Source organism: Thunnus albacares, chromosome 1 (genome assembly GCF_914725855.1).
Source record: "Thunnus albacares chromosome 1, fThuAlb1.1, whole genome shotgun sequence".
Taxonomy (NCBI): domain Eukaryota; kingdom Metazoa; phylum Chordata; class Actinopteri; order Scombriformes; family Scombridae; genus Thunnus; species Thunnus albacares.
Window position 1 is genome coordinate 2,899,875 of NC_058106.1, and position 13,217 is coordinate 2,913,091.

General features: G+C 41.3%; 1 protein-coding gene across 1 annotated transcript; it reads right to left on the reverse strand.

The window, feature by feature from the left end:
* Positions 1-2,214: 2,214 nt before the first annotated feature.
* mex3b (mex-3 RNA binding family member B) lies at positions 2,215-7,465 on the reverse strand. Its single transcript, XM_044349510.1, has 2 exons — positions 6,770-7,465; positions 2,215-4,909 (listed from the first exon to the last, which is right to left on the reverse strand). Exons 1-2 carry the CDS (start codon positions 6,987-6,989, stop codon positions 3,501-3,503), a joined length of 1,629 nt encoding a protein of 542 aa, XP_044205445.1. The 5' UTR covers positions 6,990-7,465; the 3' UTR covers positions 2,215-3,500.
* Positions 7,466-13,217: the final 5,752 nt, after the last annotated feature.

The following is a 13,217-nucleotide window of genomic DNA, read 5'->3' on the forward strand; positions in this document are numbered from 1 at the left end:
CATGAATGCTAACAAAATGATCACTGTTTCATCTTTACGATGAAACAGGACAAATGATACCTATTTTAGTTTGCGATAGAAATACAGAACACCTGCTTATGAAACACTGGCTTTTCTAGAAACGTGGAGGAATGTTAGCTGTCGATATGCACTGCTGACGTTTGGCATCTGATGAGCATTGATTCAGTGTTTAATAACTCAGTAGCCGAGGCGGAAAAAGACTAAAGATGTACTACCAGGTTACTGAAATCCTTGAATTAAATTGCACTTAATCAAATCCACTTTGATTCAGTTTCAATAATGAGCGGCTAATTTAAAATATTAACAAAGTAACCATTAATTCAGCAAGGTCACTTTGTAATATACAAAAAAGACAAGAAGTATCTTTAATGTGTTTTTGTGCAACACTAGCTGCACGGTCATTGTCAGCGCTACTATAATGGATACATTTGAGCTTTATTTCCTGTGTATTTGTACAGATTTTATGCATGTAGTTATTGAAACACCACTTAATTATTGAAGCAGTTCTTATTCCAAAATGCCCTAAAACATTATGAAAAATACTCTATCAGAAAATGATTAAATTAACCTGCTGAAGTCAAAAACACTCTGTAATGCAGGTATACACAAAAGCTATATAACGTGAGTCAGACCTGTATTTATTTCCTCCCCTAACCAGAGAAGCACAGGCCTTCTTTTAGTGAAAGCTCCATGTGTTGTGCATTTGGCTAAAAACACTTGTCAGCTCTTTTCCGCAGTGGTAGATTGCTTCCTAATAATATGGTTTATAGGGCCAGTTTCTGTGGGCCTGTGTTGGATGTTTCCATTTTAAACTTATCATTAGAGCCTGCTCCCTCCACATTTACTATCTTGCAGCAGAGCATGTGTTTAAACGTCAGTGTTTCCAGCAGGACCACATGACATGAGACTGCGCTTTAAGCACAGGGAAGGAGACATGGGAGGGGGAGAGAGAAACAAGCACAGAGCAGGAACTCTTCTGTTATGACAGACATAAGTGTTCTAAGTGATGCTCATTTCCATACACACACACACTGTTAGTCTTTAACACATCCAGCAGATTGCAGCTAAAATTAAGTCAGAGTGTGCACTACTGACCCAGATGCAGATTTTGACAGATAGAGTGTTCAAATACCGTCGGATCGCGGATGTCATAGCTGGTACTTTATGTTCATATTCAGTGTATTATTAAAGGATCAATCAGTACATGTATTGAAGGTCAATACTGAGCATATTGAATGTCTGTACATTGTAGAATTACGCTCACTGAGTATGTTGAGTATCCTTCTCTTCAACATTTACACCATCACAGGGCATAAAAACATCCCAATCAACAAGAATGGGTCCTATAGCAGCTCCTTAAAACCAGCAAAGTCAAGCCACTATCAGCTGACAGCTGAAATTAGAAGAATTTGGTCTCAAAATGTTTTTCTGTGACAGCTGTTAAGTCTTCTGTCTCTCATCACAGAACTAAGTAATAGTCATACAGCTGCTGTAGACTTCCCTCTTTGTCTTTGAACGTTTATATTCAGCACTGGTGTCTGAGTTTTGGTAGCAAAATTCAGGGGCCTGGGGAAAAACTGAGCTGTGGGTCTACTATTTTTTGAGGAGCTAGATCCCAGAGAATGTTTGTTATTTTCATTGAGAAATGACATTTAATTTATTGTCAAAATTGTTACTGCTTGAAAATGCGGTGTTTGATAACCAGCTCCTGTTACAAACCAACAATGAATGACATCATAGCAATAAAACACTGCAGTTTTTTTTTTTTCCAAATTTTCTCAGTATCTAGAACGTTCATCACTACTCAGAAGAGCCAGATTATGGTCTTCGTACCAGGCTGTATAAGAATAGGTCACACAGCACTTCTAATTAGTGATAAGGCAGGCCAAGCCCCCCCTCCGTCTGACCGCCAAAGCCTACACACTCAATAATTAGGCCACTGTGATAATCCGGCCGACTCCAAGCTTCCATTAGGAAGCAGAGAGGGGTCAAATGTTCAGAAAACTATTACACTTAAACAATCCTCAACAGCCTCCCTGCTCACCTCTGTCTGCTCTCAAAGCGCAGCGCAAAAAAAAGAAACACAACAGGAAGGAAGAACACCAGAAGCAGCCAGCTCGTGAATGTACCATTTTTTTTATTGGACTTATATAGAAATACTTAAAAAAACATGAAGTAGCACCATTACTTAAGTTTTACTTTTTTTTTTTTTTATCATGTATAACTTTAAATGTCAGAAAAATAAAACTCTTGATACATTTTCAAATCTTGTCTCAGCAAATATAATATTAGTATTTGACCATGAGGTTAAAGGCCCTTTATCATAAAATAAAATATACTTTGTTCTTAAACTTTGCTCAATAAAGTACATTTACGCTCAAGTAACTTCACCTACATATACATAAACAAGTGGTAAACAAATGTATTAAAATAGAAATACTAAAACTATAGTGGTGCAACAGAAGCCTGTAATTCCCACTGGAATCTAATTCATACAAATTTTTAGAAAGCATAAACGGTTTCTTTGTTTTCAACTTACTAAGTTTTGTACATTTCAATGTTTCATAATAATATAGAATAAAATATGCTTTATATTACTGAATAAAAAATATGCTGGGTGAAGCAGATTTAAAAGACATTTTTTTTGCTGAACCTATAAAAACTCCATCCCAACAGAATACTGTCAAATGCAATTACACATTTTGTGGACTTGGATTTCCTCCCACAGTCGTGTGATATTAAAATAATACAGTGATCAATGCCATAAGGCCATACTAAAAAATAAACAATATTTCAACCCAGCTACAAAAAAGTTCACTGAACTTAAATTAAAATATCTGTAAACATCTTTGCAATAAGAAATATAATCTTTCAAGTCAAAAAAGAATAAAATACTTCAATCTGTATTAATGTCATTTAAAACTTTCAACTTGTGGAAATTTATTCTATACATATATATGTAGGATATGTTGTTGCTCTCCCTTACGTGGTTTCTGAACTCGAGCTGCAGTATCTTTTTTTTTTGTAAGTCAATAGTCCTGTCTTGCTGGAAGCCCTCCATGTTTCCCAGCCACGGCCTCCCTCTCTTACTACATTCGATCGGCAAAACTGGAAGGCTTAGCCCGCTAACAGTCTGACCCACGTACCTCTCCATCCTGACCCCACTGTGTCTCTTCACTTCATAAATATAGGGTACAATTTACTAGAACTATTGATTACTACGCTGTAATATTTAAAACATGCACTTAGATGTTGAAAATATTTCCCCAAGCTACAGTATATTATTAACAACTATGACGGAGCCCGACGAGGGTGTCTGTCCCTTCTTCTGGATACTGCAGCCTCTTACATACATATGTATATCTATGTACACTTTCTAAACTGATGATGGTTGGGCGATCCCATTAAAGCAGTATGAAGAGTCTATTGTTGCTATTGTAGGCGGTCTCGCTGACGAGACAGTCATAGAGTTACACTTCTTATGAAAATATACGTATAGCCTGAGTGACGCCGGTGTGGCAGACAGGGCATTTGGGCTCACTTCTCTCACAGATACGATTGGCACATTCCATACAGAAGAGGTTGTGCCCGCAGGGGACCAGGGCCGCGATGACCTCACTCTCGAAGCACACCGAACAGTCGCGGCTGCCTTTTCGGCTGGTGCCGGATGAGGTGGAGGAGGAGGAAGAGGAGGAGGAGGATGAGGCCGAGGAGTCGCACGGAACTCCGGGAAGGTGAGGGCCTGGCAGGGAGGCGATGGTGTTGGAGTAACCGGGGTAACTGAGCGGGCCTCCGCCTGGGTCGCTGCGCACCCTCCGGGCTAACGGGTGCTCGGTGGGGCCTCCAGTGTGGCTTTGGAGCGGAGGTGACAGTCTGGGCTGGGGTGTGCAACCGTTAACTCTTCTCTGACTCACCGCTATCCCGTTGGCGTTAGTGGAGGAGTTGTTGGGGAACATGGCTGATGTGGAGGTGGGGGAGCTGCCTCCGGTGGAGGAGGGGGTCATGCGACTTTCGTACTGGGACCACAGGAGGCCCGGCGGGGCTGGCGTAGGGTCAAACCCTGGCGAGGAATCAAAATTCAGATCAGTGCAGTCAGGAGAGATCACCTCACTTCCGTAAACAAACCCGTTGCCGTTGGTGTTGACGTTGATGTTGTTGTTATTGTTGTTGCCGTTGTTGTTGGTGGTGGTGGTGTAGCTGAGCGCGGGGCTGGGGGGGCTGTAGTCGGCCATGCGTGAGCCGTTGTTGCCAAAGTAGGAGTCTGTGGAGGCGCTGCCCAGGGAGGAGGAGGAGTCGTTGCGGTAGTTGGAGAAGGGTTTGCGCACTGAGGTGGGGGTCATCCCAGCACTGGGCTTAGACCACAGGGTGGCGTGCCCATGCAGATCAAAACCCACATCTGTCCCGTTGGCGTGGAAGTCATTTTCATCCTGGAGCTCAATAAGGCCTCCTGTCCTCATAGCGATGTGGGCTTCGATCTCTTCGCGGGCTCGGTCCACGTTCTCCGGCATCCCCGTCACCTCGAACACCGGCTCCTTGTCTCGGCTGGGCGTCACGATGTAGGTGTGGGTCTGCTGCTGGATGCGCTTGATAGTGGCACCCTTGGGGCCTACAACCAGACCCACCACACGATAAGGCACCCGCACCTGGATGGTGGTCTGCCCTGGCAGGTTAGGGGGTCCGGGGACTGGGGTGCCGCTCCCATTCACGCTGGTGTTTTTGTTTCTGGAGGCTCGAATCATGGAGAAGTGCTCCGCAGCAGAGATGATCTCCCTCCTGGCCATAGCCACATCCTCCCGCCTTCCCGTCACCACAAAAACAGGCTCCTCACCTCGAACTGGGGTCTTGATGTAGGTGTTGGTCTTTGCTCGCAGCGCTTTGATCTTGCAACCTGAGGCACAGGAGCGAAAAGGCGAAAGTGAGGAAAGGTTCCAAAATAACAACAGATCAAAATATGTCATGTGTTAAACCATTACTTAGGGACTATTCAAAACAGCTGCTGGATGTTTATTATTGTCTCTCACAAGGCCAATGGCCTCAGAAATCGGGTGAAACCACCCTTTTGGAGAAGAACAAATTCAAACCACATGCTGCACCACCATGAGCATACAGCAGGACAAAAATAACACAAAAGAAAACTCACTTCTGGATCCATGATGATCCCTGTTCATTTACCAAAAATCCAAAACAGCTGCTGTTACACTCTTGATTTATATTTTTATACTAATAGCATTATGGAAAGAGAGGAAAAAGCTACTTAATCACTTCATTGCCTGGCATCGGTGCATTAAGTTGCATTCCAACAGCCTCCAGCACACACACACACACACACACACCGCTTTATGATCAAAACGGCCGGCTGAGGAAACAGCCTTGGAAGAATGACATAATTAGCAGCGCAAAGCCAGCTGAGTGGGACGGGGTGATGTAAGCAGGGATGTAGAAGAGGGTGAACCCATCTATAGTCTCAACCCATTCAAATCTTAAATAAATTCACAACGACTTTGAATCAAACTGATGTAGGTTAAATGAGGACCGGGTCTCTTATATGTGGCTCTGCCTTAAAATAATCCAAGAGGCCACATTTTTTCATTCCAAATTTATAACCTGATGTAACCTGACAAAAAGAGGGATGGGTGCAGGAGGGAGAGATGATGTAAATAGATCCCCCTTCACAAAAAAGTCCCCACTATAGTGGCTTTTGAGTGGAGGGTGGGAGTTAGTGGTGGATCCTTATAGTCCCTCTGTTTTTTCTGGGAACAACAACAACAGCAGCAGCAGCAGCAGCAGCAATATTGCAGGGAGGGGAAAAGAATCCGCATATGTAACCAAGCACTAGTACCGCCCTGCAGCCCTACAGCTGGAAGCCTGTGTTAGGTCTGCTCAGCTATGGGCGTCTGCTGCCTGTGGCAAGGTAAGATCGTGACCGTTGTCCTAATTTGATCCTGTGCTGTTTATCATTATATGCATAATATAAAGCCGGGGATCGTTTAGCAAGCAAAGAAAACCACACACATCTGGGGTAACGATAAACGGAGAGCCAGCGCTGATCATTCGGTGACCTACATGTCCTAATTTACTAGATAATGATTATAATGACCTGTCATGCTCAGCAGTCATTGCTGCACTTCACACAGAGGTTTAGGAAGTGTCTTATCATTTTATTTAGACGCAGGGAGTCCGCCTAGCTCCGGTAAGTTACGTGTCGTTCTCTTCAAAACTAAACTCCATTCATAAAATTGATAATTTTAAGATTTTTTACTCGCCTGCAAGTGTGTACGCGAGCGAAAATACGAGTTAGTATCTTAACATAGTTGTTTCGAGGTACTCTTTAATTCGGCATAAATAGATTCATCTCAATTGACACTTATTGAACTTAAATGTGAACTTCTTGAATTGGTTCATGTGCTAGCATGCCGCCCACCACTGTGCATTTATAGACCAGCATTGAGTGACTAAACTGGCGAGACAGTAACAAAAGTTCAAGCTTTATTGAACTGATTTCTGCCTGGTGGATTATAGAGATGCCGAATTCACAAATGGTGCCTACATACTTAGACAAGATGTTAAAAAGCAGTTCAAGTCCTTTGGCGGACAAACAAGACTGCGTTCAGATAATACATCCAGTATTTGAGTGTGTATCGGCTGTCTTTCCAGGACAATAGCTCGGGACGTGCTCATACCTGAGGTGCTGGGTGCTGCAGAACATGACAAAACACATAAAACTGTCTTGAAACACTGAAACACACACCTTGTCTGCCCACAATCTCAGCCACATGCTCGGAGCTGGGAACCGGGACGCACTCGGTCATGTTGACGCTCTTTTTCCGGGGCTCCTGGTTGTCGTAGAGCGGGTTCTCGTCGTTGTCCAAGCCGAGCAGAGAGAGCTGATCCAGGGCGATCTGTAGGGCTCTCTGGTCGTCCAGTGCATCTCCCTGGACGCTGCTGTCGGCGAAGAGCGAACTGGGCATCTTTACGACTTTGCAGCGTTACGGGATCGGATAACAGGCAAAAAGGAAGGAGGGTAAACAAGGAGTGATCTGGGGAGAAAGAAAGGAGAGGGGAGGAGGAGGGGAGAGGCACCGGACCCGGTTTTCAAAGACAACTGGTCAGTGCAAATAAATCAGTGCGGCTGAGGGGGGAAAGAAAAACAGTGCAAGGAGCTACAAAAACATCCACCCCCTTTGTTTTCCCAACAGAAACTGGATGTCCCGGTCCGATCCGAGCCGACCCGGGCTGTGCTGTTGCACGAAAAGACGGCGAAGAAAAAAGCGTGTTTATTCCAGAGCCGGCGGTGAAGATAGTAATAATATTCCTTCCTGACAAAGTGCCCCTCCCCGGCTGGCTTCCCTCAGGTCCTCTGTTGCTTCTGTCTGAGTCCTTGCAGAGCCAGACAGAGAGATGTGCGGGTGACGTCACCGCCAGGGCAGGGACGATGCGGTGTTGGGAGATCATTTGCATATCCACGAGCTGATTGGCTGGATAGGCAAAAAATGGGCAGGGCCGGGTCTACAGGTACGCCCTCTTCTTTGTTCTCAGTCTCTCTCTTTGTCTGTTTTCTGTTTGCTTTTTATTCTCAGTTTTATTCAGACATGCTTTATTGGCATGAAATATGCAGTTTATACTGCTATATACAGTTAGAAGCCACAACAATGGACATTAACAGTTATATGAACTTAATAAATCAATAAAAACATTTATGGGGTCATACAATCTATAAATCTTTTTTTTCATCCAGGCACCCATCCCTCCTATTTGAAACTGATGGGATTTTTTCCACTCTGGAACACAGAATTTTGAAATATATATAATATAAGAGTTAAAGATACTTCCTCTGTCTTTACAACACATGATAATGATATAACCTTAGATGAACCTTTTGGGGAAAAATAAAGTATATGGATATTTGTCTGGGAAAGAACATTTAGATAACTAACAGTTGACCAGCGGCTGTATATCAGAGACATTTGACTTGCTGGCAAAGTGTACAGACTGAGACAAAACAAATTCATATTGACCTGATGTTGTGTTTTGGGCCCTAGAGACCCTGAGCCCTCCTTAACAGAACAAAATAAACACACTTAACAGTGATTTATCAGCTTGATACATCCTGACTTTTCCTAATTTTACGGGAATTGCTTATGGACAGGATTTTGAACTAGAAAATAATTCATTACTTGTGTTTTTGGTCTCATGGATCATATGTATCTGTGACTGGTGTTGACAGCATTGTTAATCTCTCGCTACCAGTCACAGATTCAAAATAAGTCTGTTTGGATTTGAATTCTTGAAATTTTATAAGAGTTTGTCTAACAGGGGGTTTCACCTCTTTGGGTCTAATTTGAAAAAAATCTTGATTTTGATTTTGCAGTTATTATTTTCACATATTCAAAAGACACATGTCACAGCAGATAACATAGAAAAGACATACTGCCCCTACAGCATTAACAGTAATACAAACCAACACATATTCCAAGAGAACATTTGTGAAGCAATACAAATGAAACAAACCTTTAAAAAAAATGTCAAAAATACAACCCATATATCACTCATAAATATCACAGCTGTGGGCACAACAGCTTACTCAACACAGTTTTTTAGACACTGAAAACACCAAACAGCAGGTGACATATAAACTGAAGTCTGGTTTTAACTCCTGGTTCTTTTCCTCTAAAAGCCTTTCTAATGAATAAGGAGTCTGATTAGTTTTAGAACCAGTCTTTTTATTAAACTTGATAATCTTGTTCCTGTCATTGGCAGTAATGCTGTTACCCCAACATATACTCTATCAAAAATGGTCAGCAACATATTGAATGTATACAAGTAAAATATGTAGGCTTACATGTATTTTTATGTAAATACACATAAGTATAGAAGTATCCACATTCACTGCTGAATACTGTATCTTTTTGCCTGATATTAAGTGCCATGATTTCAGGGCCAAGAGAATTCAAAAAAGGGGCCTGTATTTAAAAGAATGGCTTCATTGAGGATCACACCAGTTACAGTTTAAACAAACTAGTAAGCATCATAGGACATACATGTACTTGTATGGGATGCTATCTAATAGCCAGTGTTGGATTCCCTTTTATGACTGACTCATATGTACAGACTGGATATAAGTTATTTAGACCTGAGTAAGGAATGATGTCACACCTTACATCATATGTGCAGCATTATGTCAGCGTGTTTCAACAAAGTGTTTGGGCAACACACGGTGACCACATATTGTACACTGAGAAAGGTCAGTGCATGAAGAGCATTAGATGATAGCCTACAAGCTCCTGTTAAACCATATTTTATTATCCTCATCAAGTTTGAATAAAAAAAAATCTACATTCAACATAAAAAAAACGTAAACTTTGTCTACATCTCTTCAGTATGATATAATGAAGTGTCAAAAACAGAAACAAAAAGAGACCAAATGAATGCATGAAAACTGAGCAAACTCCATCTGCTGATGGACAACATGAGATAATGTAATTGAAAACTCTTGAAAAGGCTAGTAAGTGGACCTTGAGTAAAGATAATTATATATAGTATTTTAAATTTCCCATCAACTCAAATGTTCTTCTGTTTCAGCAGTACTCAACAGGTACAACGGTGTTATCATGCTGCTCCAGTATCACTACAGTCTTCTGACAATATATCCCTACAGTGTTTTATCAGTGTTTATTATGCAGTGACAATATTTAATTTTATTTTGGTATGGGATCCCTCTTTGACAGTGAAAAGCCTTCCAGCCTTTATATAATAAAGTTTGAAAAGGGCATTTAATACACCTCAGATGCAGCAGTGCAGTCTCGATGACAATAGCTACAGGCAGTTTGCATATGATTTCTGCCTTTATTTTCTCAGCATAGTGTGGCATTATGAAGCCTGAACATGACGAACATTGCAGGGTGATGGGTTGGTGGCCTTTGTGGATGGCCATAGATCGGGGAGGGCAGGAGGATGGTGGAGGTGGAAGGAGGGGTGTCAGGGGGGGCGTTTGGCCAACACAAAGGGGATTTCAAGCTGATTCAAAACCGTTGAGACCAGAAGCACTTTGCTTTGTCACCTCACTCCTGGAACACAATGCCAATGCTAATGAGGAACTGCTCAGGAACTGGAGGAGGTGATGGGATGGGACCCTCTTGTTAATATTTGACACCTCAGCTCCCCCCCCTACTACCTCCTCCCCATTCCAAGCAATCCTGAACCTATTCAATCTGATATAGGCAAAGTGGTTCCCATACTTTCTCAAATCCTGGACTACAAATCAACACACACTAGACTCACATTTGATCATATTTTGAATCATTGGAGAGGGTTTTTGTTGCTAAATATGAAGTGGTGCACAATTTCTTCACTGTCTACTCTATTTTGGTTATTCTCAAAGAGCTGTCTTGAAATCTGTGCATTAAGCCAGAATCAGGATTTTATCCTGGGTCATGAGTCCAAGCACCACCAACAGCATCAAGTATCCTATCATGTCTAGAATCTACTTTTGATTAAGTATCAAAAGTCTAAATGTTTGGTAAAATTCCTTTCTTCTTTGATCAAATATTTCCTGATTTTAATTGAAAAACATTTTGACTTTTTTATTTAAGTCAGCATTTTTATTTAACACTGATGCACTGAGAAGTTTGATGTATTTTTTAATACAAAAGGGGTTGCAGGGGTTTCTAGAGAACACCCTGGAACCTGCTGAGGGCCACAGAAAGTTAATTTATGAACCTCTATATAATATTAACGATGCAAAATTGAATAACCATGTGATGCCTTTCACATGGTTATTCTTTACAAAACAATCTCACTTCAAAGTCCATGCTATACTTTTTCTGGAGCTTTCAATAAGCTTACTGGTTGTCATGAAATTGCAGATGTTTAAGTTTCTATTTTTTTTCTGAGCACTTTAAGGACTTCCCATCCATATTAGCTTAAAATTTATTTTTATTTTTTGTCTTATTTTTAAAAACAAATTTCTCTTCTCCAAATCTGATATCCATCAAGTGGAGAATCAGAGCAGCTCTCTGATGATAGCTATGACATCTAACTAAGCTAAGCCACTGCCTGTATATTTAAATAAAAGCCCTGTATAGCTGTTGGCTGCACCTGACCCTGATATGTAGATGATATCCCAGAAATCACACCAATCCTGTTGTAGAAACATTCAGTGGGCAAGACTGGCATCTATCCTCAGAGTTCTCTGAACTTCTGACTCTGTTCCTTGTAGAGAAATAAACCAAAGGCAACACTCCTTGCAGCTGAGTATATCTACATTTCCATCTCTCCTCCGTTTGTTTGTGTTCACAGTTCTGCTGTAAAATTCTCCCTAAGCTTTGAGGGCCTGATAAAATAAAGTGCTACTGAATTGAATTAAGAGCCTGATGTTGTAGTGGTGTTGCCCAGCCCCAGAGTGTGCCCCACTGCTCTTTCTTAAGACCAGATGGACGCTGATTGCGGCATCGTCGTTGATATTTGTTGTTTGGTATTAGGCGTTAGCCAGCTGCTTAGAGGCGATTACCCGTATGCCTTTTAATGAGAGGAAGAAAAGCTTAGCCTGCTCTAACCCAGAGAGCGACGGAGACAGACAGGGCTTAGTGATCGCTCTGCCAGTCACTGCTGTAGCTGCAGGGCTGCAGACACAGACACTGGGTCACAGTAAACAGCAGGTCACAGGATACAGAGCAGCCTGTCTGCACACTGCACCGTCACTCTGACACCCTGACCTAATATACACACATATATCCTATAGGCTGTCTGCTGCATCTGCATGTTATGCACGATCACAGTGCTGTGTTGTTAACAGAGCATGTGTGATTGGTTCAACTGCAATATTCAAACAACAGCTACTCTACAGCACTGCATATCAACTCCCTCTCAAATCATTTTGCCTGTAACTGACTAAAAAATGGACTTAAAGACGCACTAATTGATATTTTCGCGTTGACCTCGTTTCCAGCAGTTGAACCCACTGTACTACCACTACCTGTTCAGCACCAAACAGCTGGCACACACAGTCAGAGACTAGCTGGTGATCAGAGTGGAGCATTTAACAGGTAAAACAGATATTTTTCTCAGGAGTTGGTGGAGACCAAATCAGAGATAAACAGAGTAAATATTGGACTTGCATTCATCATGTGGACATAAACATGACTCCAAATGAATACTATGTTGCACATATCAGGTTTCTAAGATAATAGTATGTCAGTTGTGTTGTCAGCTTGTTCTACTGCCACCAAGTGGCCGAGAAAAATTAACAACAACAACAAAAAAAAAGAAACAGCTTTAAAGTTGTATTTTCTCAAAACAAGTGATTTCAAAATTATTTTCAATTAAAAACAGACTGTCTAAAATAAAAAAAATAAAAAATAAGTATTTTCTAAAATCAAATTTCCCTTTTCTTGATTCTAGTGCAGTGACCTGAATTATCCTTTCTAGTTTTAACTAAAGATCATGGAAAATTCTAAAAAAAAAAAAAAAAAAAAAAAAATGTTGGGACTCAATTGTGTTTTGGGATTCAACTTGATACGATGGAGAATTTACAGTGAGGGGTGCCAATAGTTCTGGTGAAAAACAACATATTAGCTTTCTTTTGGTTTATTTTCAGTGGCTCTGCATTAGAGTTCCTAGGGCTGGACACTGTATATGTTATTATAAGTTATATGTTTTTACACCAATGAAAACAATATGTTTTTGGTACTGTGATTGAGAAAACATAACCTCTTATTCATTTACAAAAGAAGTCAAAGTTGCAGAAAAGCAATTATGATTTAAAATATGAATTTCCATATCAAAGAATAAGAATATGAACCTTACCACACATTCAGTGCCAGCTTTTGGTACTTTACACTTTTTGATACTCAGTGCTAAAAATACATTGAGGCTAGTACCAAGAAGGTATTGAGGTTTAATACCTAGCCATAAATGCCTCACTATGTTTGTCAGACTGTCAGACTCAGGGGATCCACAGCAACATGACTTTGTGAAGTCCAGGGCAGAACCACGCAGCAGGCAGTGATTGGCCAGATGTGCAGAAGAGTGACAGTAGGCAATATCTGAACTTCTCATAACTACTTCCATCACTTTACGTGTGAACAGCTTAGTACAACAGCATGGAGGAGAGGAGAGACTGTCTGAAACTGTGCACTGTTATCCCCATTTGTATGATTTATCTCATCAAAACTACAAATACATACAAAAGACACAGAGTC